This window comes from Micropterus salmoides, unplaced genomic scaffold (genome assembly GCF_014851395.1).
Source record: "Micropterus salmoides isolate LMB-PRFRI ecotype aquatic unplaced genomic scaffold, ASM1485139v1 Ms_hic_scaffold_12, whole genome shotgun sequence".
Taxonomy (NCBI): Eukaryota; Metazoa; Chordata; class Actinopteri; order Centrarchiformes; family Centrarchidae; genus Micropterus; species Micropterus salmoides.
In genome coordinates this window covers 6,366,322-6,380,813 of record NW_024040263.1, presented here as the reverse complement: position 1 = coordinate 6,380,813, position 14,492 = coordinate 6,366,322, and the positions used below count along the sequence as shown (strand labels likewise).

The 14,492-nt window shown below is 40.2% G+C and overlaps 1 protein-coding gene across 2 annotated transcripts in view; it reads left to right on the top strand.

Moving 5' to 3' along the window:
* The window catches only part of tll1 (tolloid-like 1), a 49,177-nt gene that overhangs the window by 20,612 nt on the left and 14,073 nt on the right, over nucleotides 1–14,492 (top strand). For both annotated transcript variants that reach the window (XM_038713068.1, XM_038713067.1), the window contains 11 exons: nucleotides 855–1,033; nucleotides 1,538–1,643; nucleotides 3,019–3,143; nucleotides 4,587–4,702; nucleotides 4,912–5,014; nucleotides 5,695–5,811; nucleotides 5,951–6,096; nucleotides 7,356–7,551; nucleotides 7,677–7,802; nucleotides 9,500–9,660; nucleotides 9,783–9,963. In XM_038713068.1, the coding sequence (XP_038568996.1) occupies nucleotides 855–1,033; nucleotides 1,538–1,643; nucleotides 3,019–3,143; nucleotides 4,587–4,702; nucleotides 4,912–5,014; nucleotides 5,695–5,811; nucleotides 5,951–6,096; nucleotides 7,356–7,551; nucleotides 7,677–7,802; nucleotides 9,500–9,660; nucleotides 9,783–9,963 (1,556 nt within the window). The remainder of the gene's footprint in view (nucleotides 1–854; nucleotides 1,034–1,537; nucleotides 1,644–3,018; nucleotides 3,144–4,586; nucleotides 4,703–4,911; nucleotides 5,015–5,694; nucleotides 5,812–5,950; nucleotides 6,097–7,355; nucleotides 7,552–7,676; nucleotides 7,803–9,499; nucleotides 9,661–9,782; nucleotides 9,964–14,492) is intronic.

Sequence of the window (14,492 nt, the reverse complement as noted above, 5' to 3'; positions counted from 1 at the left end):
ACAGCAATGTGATAATTAAAGATTTTCTCGTTCCAGCTTATTAAATATGAGGGTTTGCTGCTTGTTTCTATTTTATATTACTGTGAATAACAATCCTTTGAGTTTTGACTCTTGGATGTACAAAAGTACCGATTTGAAAACATCACCATGGGCTCTAAAGGCCATGTAGATGAGTGAAAGATCTGCGTGTTAACTGGTGATGCCAGTTGTCTTGTGTTCTGTGATAGGCTGGCTGCATCAGAGATTAGACACTTTAATCTGATGTATAAATATCCTGCAGATTGGATATGCGGTGTGTGTGACAGAGAGAGACAGAAACGAGAGGGAAATGCAGAAAAATAATGTAGTGGAGTGTAATGTAATGGGTTATGAAAGAACCTCAGTAGATTTGTGGCACCAGTTGTGGAGCAAGTTGTAGTTGTTCTGATACTACAGCTGCAAATGCTGGAAGAATAGACTCTATCTACTCCAGTGACTCCTGATCCTTACCCTGCAATCAGCTCGCTGGATAACTTTAATCAGATTTGTTAGCCTGGCACGGATGTCTCGGCTAACCAGAAAAAACAATGAGTGTGTGTGTGTGTGTGTGTGTGTTCTGTGAGCAGCGTTATGTGAATTCTCACAGCTTATTCACATTAAGTTATGAAACTTAAGCGTTATCGGAGTGTTGTATGTAAATAAATCCTGTTGCTTTTCCTCTGGTGGACGTAATACTGGGCAGGAAATCCTGAAAAGGCCATGTGTGTGTGTTTGTGCGTGTGTGTTCATACAGCACTGCTGATGCTTTTTCCACTGCCAAAATGTGTAGTAAAAAATCATCTCCCTGCTATCAACTTCCTACTAATCCTTACTAGGTGTTGTTCCTATGTGGGTCGTCGTGGCAACGGGCCCCAGGCTATCTCCATAGGCAAGAACTGTGACAAGTTTGGCATAGTGGTGCATGAACTCGGCCACGTCATTGGCTTCTGGCATGAGCACACGCGGCCTGACCGTGACGATCATGTGACCATCATCCGGGATAACATCCAACCAGGTGAGAATCAGAAGATGCACCTGGGTCTCTGTTAGAATCATCTGGGATTGTTTATAGCTGGAGACAAGTAAGGACATTTATGGACACAGTGTGCGTGTAAGTTTTCAAATTCACACTCGTGTCCGGCCCCGTTTGAGTGTGAATGAGTCTTTTAATGACTGTGAAGTCACCCTGACCCCCAGACTGTCTCTTTTCCTCCCACAAACTCCTCTGCACCACAACGCAATCTGACAGGTGTTAAATCAAATGACATAGCAGTGTATAAGACCTGACCCAAGTTTTTATTTAGAAACATATCAGAGTTCTCAACTTCGCTGCTCTATTGGACTGTCAGTAGTTTAGTAAATGCCATTCAAATGTCTTATCTATTTAGACGTAATCATTCAAGTTATCCTTTGTGTGTACAGTGCTGTGTAAAGAACATATCTGTTTAAGTGTTTATGGTAGCACACTAAAGCTTTTAAGCTTCTAATGCTGCTGTCCGTGCACATGTGTGGTTCTCAGGACAGGAGTATAACTTCCTCAAGATGGAGCCTGGGGAGGTCAACTCTCTTGGGGAGGCATATGATTTTGATAGCATCATGCACTACGCCAGGAACACCTTCTCAAGGTAACCAGCGGCAGAATCTTATCTCTTGACTCTTGTGATAAGTTTACACAACAGATTTTTCACAGCTTTAAAGTCTGTAATTTTGTTAAATAGTGACCTTGAGGATGTTGTTGTTAGTTAGAGCTAACCCTGACCAACTTTCATCATCCAGGGCAAGGAAAGGCTCTGTGCAAACTGTTAAAAATTAATACAGAATGAGTGCTGCTGTTCCGGTTTGCTTTGTTTGTGGACTCACGCAGCCCACATGTCACATTGACTGTCTAAATTTTGGAGATTGACAGACTACTAGACAGATTTTAGGCCAGAAAGAATGTTTAATTATGCATAAACCACACAATGTGTTAGTATTAAATATGATAATGTGATAATGAGAAAGGGGTTGCTTATAGAGAAGAACCTGCAGAGTATGTTCACCCAAATCTGCAGCTCCCCTTGACTTTACAGAGCTTTACAGTAGAGTTTCAGCTAGTGATGTTTTTTTTCCACAGCAGGCAGCTGTTTTCAATGAAAAAGTTCCAAAACCCACTGTACACTACCTGCTCAGCACAGCAGACAGACACAGTTAGCAACTTGCTAGTGAACATATAGGAGCATTTAGCAGCTATTGAGACAGATATGTCCCTCAGGAGTTGGTAGAGAACAAAAGCTAAGAGTAAATATTGGACATAAATTCATCAATTGGCCAGAAACATGACATTGTCAAATGAATAATAGTGTTGCTTCATAACTGCTGGATGTGTAAATAAGCAACGGTTTACTAACAAGTTCACCATATCGACAAAAAAGGTGATGGTATGTTAGTGTTGTGTTCACATCTTGTTTCCACTGCCTCCAAGTGGTCAAAAAATCACTTATTGTGGGAGTAAATAATTATTATACACCGAAAGAGCTAAAACTAGTAATTCTGAAGAAAGGCAAAGCTGTAGAGAAAAGTATAAGGAAACGATTCTGCGCAACATAAAGTTTCTATTTCTTCTTTCATATCATTTTAATAATCTCATGACCAACTAGACTTATCCTGAAACCTCTTGTGAGGTCAGTTTATAAACCACTGAGTTGGAGCATCTGAGCTCTAATCCTTGTGGTTGTGGACATTTACAGCTATATACGCTATATACTTTGAGAAAAATTGTAAATCTTCACTTATTTAAACCTTTCAGCATTATTTCAGACTTCTCAGCCTTCTGATAACACAAATTCTTCTTCTGATTACATGAAAACACAAAACACAACATTGGCGATCAGCATTTGCTTGGAGGTCATATTGCTCTATTATACTGTTTTGATGATAAATCCATGTGTATTGAAATATGTATAGTTGATTTCCTTGGAATCAGAGTATGATTTGTGTTAAATCTCTCTTTTTATCCTGAAGGGGGATGTTCCTCGACACCATCCTTCCATCCAGAGATGAAAACGGGGTGCGGCCTGCTATTGGCCAGCGGACCAGGCTCAGTAAAGGAGATATTGCACAAGCGAGAAAGCTGTATAGATGTCCAGGTACTGATATATTTACTATGAGACCACATAGTGTGTGTGTATGTGTGTGTGTTGTTGGAACAAAAGATGACCTCTGTTTATCTTCTCATATCCTTGGTGTAAAACGTACCCATCCCTCCACTCTCCAACGCACAGAGGTGAAATTGAGTAATTTGTTTTTGTGACACTTCCCTCTCTGTTTTCGGACTCAGAGACATCACACACTCTTCCCAGCAGTTCTTGCGCACACCCGTGCTGTTCTGGCATCCCTCTGGTCCCTGTTGTACGGTTCTGATGTGATCTGGATCGGTTCTTAGGCCAAACTGTGCAGTAATGTCGCAAAGGTTTACTATCGCAAATGTTGCCATCCATTTTTGGCCCACACACATACTCGCATCCCCAAGACGAGTTCACACTTAGGTCATCATGTACGCGCAATGTACTTTATCTGAGACAAACGGATTAAATAATATTTGTCACCATTCTGGTCTCCTTAAATTCGTGAAAATCTCTTTTTGTGTGTGTACTTAATCTGTTTGACTAATTTTGTTCTGTTAAAATACAATTCTATCTAATAATATGGCATTTATTTTATTCTTAAGTATTAATAACTCCATATATATTACAGTATATATGTTATTCTACTGAATCCATTTTAATACAGGAGCGGAATACAAGACTGTGTTTTTGTGTCCAGCTGGAAATAGATACAACTCCAACCGTATAAGGTCATATTTGAGTGATACCATATTCACTGACAGATGAACAGAGCCCCAGGGCATTGTGGGGGAAAACAGCATGCATGATAGGATAGGAGGGGCACATTTGGCTAACCTCCTTTTGAGAGGGAGTGACTGCATTAAACTCAGAATGGAGGATTAAGATAGCAATATTGTCTGATCATTTTCCATGAATTCCCATTCGTCTGTAATAGTTTTTTGTTGCCTTCACTGTGATAAATTTCAAGTCTGTCATGCTTGTTCACGTACAGTAAATGACTCTACTGCTGGGGAATGTTTAATTCTGCTGAATGGTGACCAGGCTTAATGACTGTGGTCGGACCTCACATGTATACTGATACACACAGGAATACAAGCACGCATACTGCAGCCTCCAACATGCAAAACTAAAACAAAGGAGGGTAATTTAAATTTCTTTAATTACTGTTTTCCAAATCAGAAATAAGTGTCTAACAGTTTCCATATGGACCGATCAGATATTGTAGACATTGGCAGAGGGTGTATGAGGCTGTTGTGTGACAAAATAGTTGTACGGGAGTATATAATTGGTAGTAAAATATTGAGGATAATAATAGATATGAGAGCCATGTGTTCTTTAGTAATGTATGCATAATAAGTATCAGTACACAGCTGAAAGGATTATGTACAACAGCAGGAGTCACCACAAAAACCCATCTGTGTGTCTGTGTGTGTGTGTGTGTGTGTGTGTATATGTGTGTTGCAGCATGTGGGGAGACGCTTCAAGAGTCAACGGGCAACTTCTCGTCTCCTGGTTACCCCAATGGATACCCTTCATACACACACTGTGTCTGGAGAATATCTGTTACACCCGGAGAAAAGGTGCATACACACCCACACACACAGTAGCACCCTGCAGTGCAGAGAATGTACGTGCAATAACAATAAGAAACTGCTGATGGAATGGCTGTATATTGATTATATCCAAATACTACAGCACCTTTTTCCTCTTTTCTGCCTCTCCTCCTCTGGTCTCTAAAGTGCAAACATCTGTATTAAATATATTAAATATTTGACTTTTGCTCCTCCAGATTGTTTTTAACTTCACCACCATGGATCTGTATAAAAGCAGTCTGTGTTGGTATGACTACATTGAGGTTCGGGATGGATACTGGAGGAAAGCTCCACTGCTCGGTAAGAGTAAGGCACAGTCGGCCCTGGATGAGCTGAAGGAGGGCCAGAGGGCCGCTGGTTACCCTTTTAATAAACTGGCGGGACATTTGTGCCTTTTTGTATTACCTTGTCCCTTAATTAGCTTTTTTATTCTGCTGAAATCACCTTACTGATTAAGACTGCTGTGACTTTAAGACCGTGTTCAGACCGACAATAGCACTATAAACAGTGACTGTATTGAAATGATTGAGGATGCTGTGTTTTTTGATGCAGAACTATAGAGAGTCCCCCCCTCCCTTTCCGGGGGACCACCATAGGAACTTATTTAGGAAAAAATATGTACGGTAGCCAATTATTTAGCCTGTTTGAATTGTGCAATTGTCAATTTAAAAGATAATTTTGCAAGTCAGGAAAGTCGCATTTGTGATGTTATAACTTTTTCTCTCAATGACGCTAACGTTACTAAAGCTAACGTCTAAGGAGATGATGTGATGAAAGGACCAGGAGTTGTTGGATTAAACACATCAGGAGAGATACATTTGTGCGTGGAACATAGTTAAGTTACCTAGCTAGTAGCAAGCAATGAACGAGAAATAAGGTCCAATGGGGCGACAGCGGGAGGGAGCGACTTAGGCTCTTCAATAATCACTGGACAACACAAGTTCTTACAGGGTTTGTTTTTACGTGTGTGTTTTTAACAGGCAGGTTTTGCGGAGATAAAGTTCCTGAGGTCTTGATCTCCACTGACAGCAGGATGTGGATTGAGTTCCGCAGCAGCAGCAACTGGGTGGGAAAAGGCTTCGCTGCCATTTATGAAGGTAACTCCTCCACCTTACGAACAAGTAATCAAAGAAATAAATAAATACATTGGGACTTGCGTAATTCATACATACATGTGTTTCAGGTGTTGTTGGTCCGTGCAATTAATGCTAATCCATGTCTGTCTCTCCTGTGCAGCGATCTGTGGAGGAGAAATCACCAAGGACTCAGGACAAATTCAGTCTCCCAACTATCCAGATGACTACAGACCCTCCAAAGAGTGTGTGTGGAGGATCACTGTGTCCGAGGGATACAACGTCGGGCTCAGCTTCCAGGCCTTTGAGGTGACTTATGTGTGTATGCTTGTGTGTGTGTGTGTGTGTGTGTGTGTGTGTACACTGTATACTTGTACATTTGTGTGTGTTTCTTTCTCTTTCTCCCCCTCTGTGTGTGCTCAGGAATGTCTGGGTCAAATTTCACGCTCGTATAGCTGCTTGGTAGTTAATAACGGTGGTGGTGGTGTGTGTACGTGTGTGTGTGTGTGTGTGTGTGTGTCTGTGTACAGAAACAGAGCAGTTGAGGATTAGTTTTACAGTTGCTGGAAAATGCTGGAAAAATGTCAGCGTACTAAACAACTCAGTCTCTACCCAACCTGACTTCACATATATAAGATCAAAGTTCACTTTTACACAGGAGCTAAGATCAAACACTTTCTCAGACAATAATATGTTATTATGTTCTATTTTCATTAAATTATAGTCTCTTCTGTTCTGTTCAACTCTATTCTGTTTGATTATATTCTGTTCTTTTCAGTTCTAACCATTTTTTATCTGTTTTATTCAGGTCTATTCAATTCTGTTTGATTCTGTTCTATTCAGTTCTATTCTATTCAATTCAATTCAGCTTTTTGGCATGAATGTAAAACAACAATATTGCCAAAGCTACAAATAAATTTAAAAAAGAATAATTAATTTCAACATATCCCAGTAAATAAGTAAAAAACCAGTAAGTGTGTGTGTGTGTTGTGAATTCAATTCATATTCCATTCTATCTATATCCAATCTGTTCTATTCAGTTCAGTCCTATTCTATTCTGTTAGACTCTATTCTATTCAGGCCTATTCAGTTTGGTTTTATTCTGTTCATTTCAGTTTTCAATTCAGTTCTGTTCTTTTCTATTCTGTGCTGATCTGTTCAGTTCTATTCAATTCTGTTCAGTTCTTTTCTGTTTTATGCAGTTCAGTTCTATTCTATATTATTCTGTTCTATCCCTTTCTATTCCATTCAATTCTGTTCTGCTCTGTTCTATTCTTTTTTATTATATCCTACTATATTCTGTTCCATTATATTCCATTCAATTCTATTACATTCTATTCTGTTCTATTCTATTCTATTCTATTGTGTGTTCTATTCTATGTCTGCTTCTTCTTGGCCGAACTTTAAGAATGATATTTTTCTTTACATAAGGGGATATGAATAATACCTAATTATTTATTGTTGTAAATTTGGCTTCACTGAGAAAATGTGGAATTTTCCTTTTGGAGGTTTTGCACTTGCCTTGTTGCCTTGTGTGTCTTACTGTGTACCTATGAATGTTTTTGCAGATTGAGAGGCACGACAGCTGTGCTTACGACTACCTGGAGGTCCGAGACGGCCCTCTTGAGACGAGCCCTCTGATTGGTCGATTCTGTGGCTACGACAAACCTGAAGATGTGCGCTCCACCTCGCACACACTGTGGATGAAGTTTGTCTCGGACGGGACGGTTAACAAGGCCGGATTTGCTGCTAACTTTTTCAAAGGTGTGTGTGTGTGTGTGTGTGTGTGTGTGTGCGTGATCAAGAGAAGCTGTATGTGTGTGTCACAGCCTTTTAACCAAAGCATTTTTTTATGTGTGTGCAAATGTTCTCTGACGTGTGTTTTTCAGAGGAGGACGAGTGTGCCAAGCCAGACAATGGTGGATGTGAACAGAGGTGTGTAAACACTCTCGGCAGCTTCAAGTGTGCCTGTGACCCGGGCTATGAACTGGCTCCTGACAAGAAGAGCTGTGAAGGTAAGTGTGTGTGTGTGTGTGTGTGTGTGTGTCTGGAATGGTGAATTCATATTTGTATGTGCATTCCTTTGTGTGCTGCTGTGTGTTTCTGTAGGATATGAGTCTTACTCATGAGAAAAAAAACATCCGAACAGCCTCCATCAACAGGAAAAAACATCTTTCTGACACAAAGCCACATGCCTCACTGTTCCAGTGCCACAAATGCTGTGAAGGTCTTTTAATCCCACGAAATAAATGAACTATCCGTAACGACCCACATACTGAAACAACTGAACAAACCACTTCTGAGGCAGAGAGAGAAAAAGCTTTGCTAGTGAAATGTCCAAATTGCGGTTTTGCTGTATTTCTTTGAAGAGCGGTACTTTATTCTTTTTTTTGGCATCCCCAGTGAATTAATGTGTGGGAAAATGATGTAGAAAGTGGATTTTCAAATTACATACAATTACTCTGACATTTGGGCTAATTTGTATAAGGCATTTGACCAAGCCCAAATCAAAAATGAGAAATTGTTGGAATTGCTGAGAAATGCTCAGCTGAACAATGTCAAGTACAACAATTATAAATATGGATCAGGAGACATAACGGATCATAAAGTTGTGGGGTCACGAAACACTGTGGTGAACTCTACAGGTGTTATTGTTTCTTGTGAGTGACTTGCATTAGCTCACGTTACCTACTTCCCCTTGTAGTGAACAAACAGCACTAGCAATGCCTTTCCACACACATTTTACTTTTCCTTTGAGCTGAATCCGGTTCCTCTATGACAAATATTCCCAGTGGCATCATCAGTAGAAGCGTGGTCTGCAGCCGTCAGTGGACCTGTTTGTCCTCCACATTCCATCCTTAACTACGTCATATCAGTAATCCACCCCCACCTAAATAAAATAAGTGCAGGATACAACTGTGTTCATCAAAAATGTGGCACAAAACCAACCACTTAAACACGATAGCTGTGTTTATTCTACATTTTGGGAGAACTGATTTCACAGGTTCCAATTTGTGTGTAGCCTGAAATGCAATAAATCACAAAAAAAGCAACAAAAAACCCCAATCCTTAATTCAGCCAGAACAACTTTCATCAAAGAAACTGATATTTGTGCCGCACAAAGTTATGTTTGGCAATACGGCTCTGTTCGGGAATCTCCCTGCCTTTCCATGCGCCTATGTCACACATCCCTGCCTATTCATGCGCATACATGGAAAGCCTGAGGCAGAGAGCAGCACTAAAGACCCCCAGGGTACAGAACAGAGCAGGTATTAATACAGAATTACATGATTAATCAGATACAGCCTGAAAAGAGGAGCTGGGGTGGCGGTGGGGTTACAAGCTGCTTGCAGAGGAAACAGCAGCTTAAATAAGGCGCCTTGTATGGAATTTGCCAATGCATGCTAAGAGAGGAATCAGCTGAGTTGTCAGCTGATGTGGCTAGATTAAGATCACTGCTATCATCTGAAGTGCTGGGATTGTGAGCTGAGATTGACTTCATTGCCTGCCTGAACTAACACTAGGCTTGATTTGTGGAAAAACAACTTCCTCAAGCATTGACCAGATTCACCGCCACCTGCTAATGTAAAGTCTGGGCTCGCAGAGTCCAGGGAATCATTTGACATACAGAATCTGACCACATGTAAACACATAAATACCATTTTCTAGACATTAGTGTGTGTCTGTGTCTGAATTGTTTTTGTGTTTCCAGCTGCATGTGGCGGTCTCCTCTCTAAGTTGAACGGGACCATCAGCACTCCTGGTTGGCCTAAAGAGTATCCACCCAACAAGAACTGTGTATGGCAGGTGGTCGCTCCCACTCAGTACCGCATTTCCATGCAGTTTGAGGCCTTCGAGCTGGAGGGAAATGAGGTGAGTGTGTGTGTGTGTGTGTGTGTGTGTGTGTTGTCTGTCCATAATAGGGAAAGGGAGATGCTAACCTTAGCAGCCACCTTGTGGATTTGTGTGTACAAGAACCTCATGTGTGTTTTTAGGTATGTAAGTATGACTACGTGGAAGTGCGGAGCGGCCTTTCATCTGACTCTAAGCTGCATGGTAAATACTGTGGCACAGAGGTCCCTGAGGTCATCACGTCTCAATACAACAACATGAGGATTGAGTTTAAGTCTGACAATACCGTCTCCAAGAAAGGCTTCAAGGCTCACTTCTTCTCAGGTAAGACACGTGTGTTACATCTGTGTGTGTGTGCGCGCGCGCACGTGTGTGTGTGTGTGTGTGTGTGTGCATGTGTTTGTGTGTATTTATCAGGGATGGGCAGAGCAGTGTATTTTGTTTGGGATCAGCTGAGCTTTCAAATGGACAATGAAGAAGTTAATTAGGCTGCAGGAGTGGTTTGAGAGGCTTCTAGTGTGGAAATCTTGGATGCTTTAATTTCAGCATGAAACTGGCTCACAGCCGGAAATCATAGTAACCGTCCGACAACAGAATATTTTCATTGTACTGAGACAAATAATCGTTTTGCAGACCTAAAGTCCTCCTCCCCCACCAATTGTTTTTGAATATAAATTTACATCGTTTTGTTAATTTGTTTTAAAATTCCATTGTGTTTATTAATTAATGTATACCTAGAATATCCATCCATAGAAACTGCTATATGGTTCAACGGTTCAGTTTAGACAACTAAAACAGTTGGTTAAAGTTAGGGAAAGATCATTGTCAAGGTTAAATATCAATAGTTAAAGCTGCTGCCTTTTGCCCACCTCCATTGTGTTAATTTGAGTGCTAATTGAAGTATTTGTGGAAATATCCATAGATGTGTACCCCTCAGTTTTTCTGCCTGTCTACATGTGTTGTGTCCGTCTGTCTTGTCGTGTCTCCTGAGCCTCCACCGGCTCTCAGGCCTCCTGCACCCACCCTGCCCTCTGCCCTCTCTCTCAGACAGGCTGGCTCTGTGTCAGGAGCGTTTTATTGTGTTTGAGTCATGCCAGGACATAAAGTGTGGCCGCTCTCCCACTCGTGGCCATGTCAACAACAAGCTGGCAACCTCGTCAAAGGTCAGAGGTAACATGACCTCACAGTTGGCATCTCTGATTGGCTCTGGTCTATCATGTGAGGAGGGAATGGATGGATCCTGTTTTAATGGTGTGGATCATTGTGTAATCCATTCTCCTTCAGAGGAAAACAAGTGCTTTGTCCCAATTCCATGTTACAAACAAATACTACTGAGGATCATCTAGGGATGGATGATAATACAATATTAAAATTTATTGACTTTCAGCAGAATGATGATTTCGATATAGAAACGTCTGTGGCCCAAATTAATGATTGAAGTTTCAATCAAAAACAAATTCTTAAGAACAAGAATTGTTATTGAGCCTTTGTTTTACACATATGAAGAGTTTGGTGGAACAGTGCATTTCTTTCAATTGATAATTTTATATGATTTACATGATTTTGCACACGTTTACCATATTTATATTTGAAAATTTCCCTGTTATTGTACTATTTAGTAGTAAAAAGAGATTATTAGTGATGTGCACTAGTAGTAGTAGTAATAGTCGTGGTGTCAAACTGCAACTTTGGGAAGGTACTGCCAAAATTAGAAAATTATAACTTTTTTGTCTAATGTGTTCTGGAAAAGTTGCAATTTCCCAAAACTTATTTAAAATACTTAAATGTATTTAATTAAGTTACATTTAATTTAATTAGTATGTTGTATGGAATTGGGACACAGCTATGATTACCCAGCAAAAACACAACAAATATCCCCTATTCACTCTTGCAGGGATGAATTTGTTGGATTTTAACATTAGTTAATAACAATTTTAGGAAGTTGTCCTGAAGATAAGATCCAAATTTCTCTTTTCTTACTCTAACATTTACAGTAACTAAAAAAGAGAAATGGCAAAACTGATGGAAAGGACAACTTCAATGTAACATTTTGGCCACTTTCTCCTCTTTCAGAGGAAGTAAAGCTGTCAACTGGATGAGCTCGTCAGAATTCTGCTAACCGCAGAACACCTGGAGTTAAACCACTCAGATATAGATAATGTGTGTGTATGTGTGTGTGTGAGTGGCTCTGCTATTGTCAGAAGCTTCCAGCGATAGCTTTTGGTTGGCAAAGATCCCGCAACTTTAGGGAGGTCCCTTCGGCCTCCCACACACTACTAATCCACGTGAGTGTGCGTGTGTATGTGTGTGTGTGCATGTGGATATTGTGTGCTTGACCCGAAGAAAGCTACAATGAACACTGTGTAGCATCAACTGCAAAGCTTCTTAGCCTGTGATGGGGTGAGACTGAGCCCACAATAGCACCGTAATACCACATCAGACACAGACAAACACACACACACACACACACACACACACACACAAGAGAGATAGAGGAGGATTTAGTGGTTTCATTAAAAGGAGATCTAGTTTGATTCACAAGCTCTTGAGTTGAGGTGAGACTCAGCGTCTGTGTCTAATCTCACATCTCTTTATAGGAATCTGTCTCTCACTCACAGTCACAAACACACTCTTCTCTGTCTCCCACACTCTCCCTGTACATGCTGTGTCTTCCTGTTCGGTCATCTGTAATTCCCCACCTCTCTGTCTCTGACACCATCACTGTTGTCAACGTGGCATCCCCACACAGAGCAAGACTTCCCTACTCCTTCCACCTCCACCCTGTGAGCTGTCTTCCTCCTGTGTTCAGCTACACTAAAGGTCTTTGTCATCACCCAGCCATTCTGAAGAGAAGCCATGTGGTTAGAAGCCACAAATTAAAGGATGAGGCAGAGAAAAGGCGTGAGAAGCCAGAAAATATCTCTCAGTCTTTGTTTTAGATATTTAAACATTTTAACCTCTTAACAAGCAGTGGCCTGCCAGTGGGTCAGTTATTGCTTTGCAGCCTAACATTGTTCAAATTTATCTTAATTTTAATTTTAATTTTGGGGAAATGTGTAAAAAGAAATCTTTGACAAGACATCTGGAAATGGTGCAGCCAATTAAAAATGTAATCTTGCGTTTGAATATTTCCCTCACTGTAAACACACATAGACATTTTTAGAAATATGCATATTCGCTTTCTTGCTGAGAGTTGGACGAGAAGATCGAAACTACTCTCACATCTCTATGGTAAATAGGAAGCAGCAGCCGGTTAGCTTAGCTTAGCACAAAGACTGGAAACAGGGGGAAACTGCTAGCCTGGCTCTATCTGAACAAAATCTGCATGCGAGCACCTTGAAAGCTCACATTAACACATTATATCTCGCTTTTTTTAATCTTTACAAAAACAAATGTGTGATATGGACAACTTGTGGTTTTACAAGGTGTCATGTGCCGGACTATTTCTTGGCCAGGCACAGTGGCTTCCAGTTTTCTTGTTGTCACTGTAAACAGCAGAATTTAGTTGGTAGGGGGATTTTGTTACCTTCGAAAAGCCAGCCTTATGCTAAGCTAAGCTAACCGGTGCCTGGCTGTAAGTTTATATTTAGCCTACAGATATGAGAGTGGTATAGATCTTCTCTATTAACTCTCGGCAAGAAAGCTAATTTAGCATATTACACTGAAATGTCAAATATCCTTTTAAGGTCCTTTTTATACTTTTAAATAGTTTTTCAGCTCCAGCTAAGTTCACGTGTCACCGAACTGTACCAACATTGCTGTTTCACAATAACAGAAATACAGTATAACCAGTTATGTTAATGAGGTCATTATTTGAGCCAAGAAACGTTTTAATTAAAAAAAAAGTTTTATAGTTGATTTCATGTATACAGTACTAGCAGAATGAGTAGTATGAAGAGTGTGAAATTGACTAAGATTTAAACAATACTAACATGTGCAGCAGTTATATTAGGCAAGACATATAGTTTAGGTGTAATTACAAGAAATGGCAATAGGGAGACACTAGACAGAATAAATACAGCGTATTGGGACCATGCTGCATGGTGATTTGCACTGTAAATAAAATAAGATTTGATTTGATTTGATTTGATATATACACCATAGGTCAGATATACAGCAATAAGGTTTATTGTACTTTAAAGAAAATCAGTTCTCCTTGTTTGTATGCAAATTTGTGGAGCAAAATGCTCCAAAATCTAATAAATTTATTTATGGGGAGAATTCGTGGTCTGCAGTTAGGCGTTACCATGACAACGTAATGTCCCACATAGCCTACTATGTCACAGAGAAGTAGGTCTCCAGTATCTTTCCAAAATTATAACATTAGGCTTATAATATTCAGACGTGGTGACAGAAGCCCTCCTCACATTTTACAGTTTCTCTTCATTTGGCTGGGTGAACACATCAGACTGAAATAGATGTAGTGGTCAGAGAGCGCAGCTGATATGAAAACAGAGAAGTTTCACAGCCAAGGCCTGAGTGTGGCCACAAAGCAACCATAACCATGAACATAAAAAGAGCAGCACAAAGACAGTTGTACAGGCCAACAGAACCACACACAGACTTACACACACTAACTAACTTAACCCTTTGTAGTTGTCTCTTGTTGGAGGTTATTCTTCTCAATGCCTTAATACTAATTTTTGTTGATGCTTTCTTTTATTTTACCTTATTTTCCTCTAACCTGTCTTTTTGGAAATCTTTATATTATTACTATTTTACTCTTCTTAATTCACCCTTCACTAAACCCTGCCCACCTTAGTTACTGTAGTTATGCCTGTCAAGCTTTCCATTCTAGCACGGCACATATGCAGTTTACAATTATAACAGTGGCAGATTTACCATATCTAGTC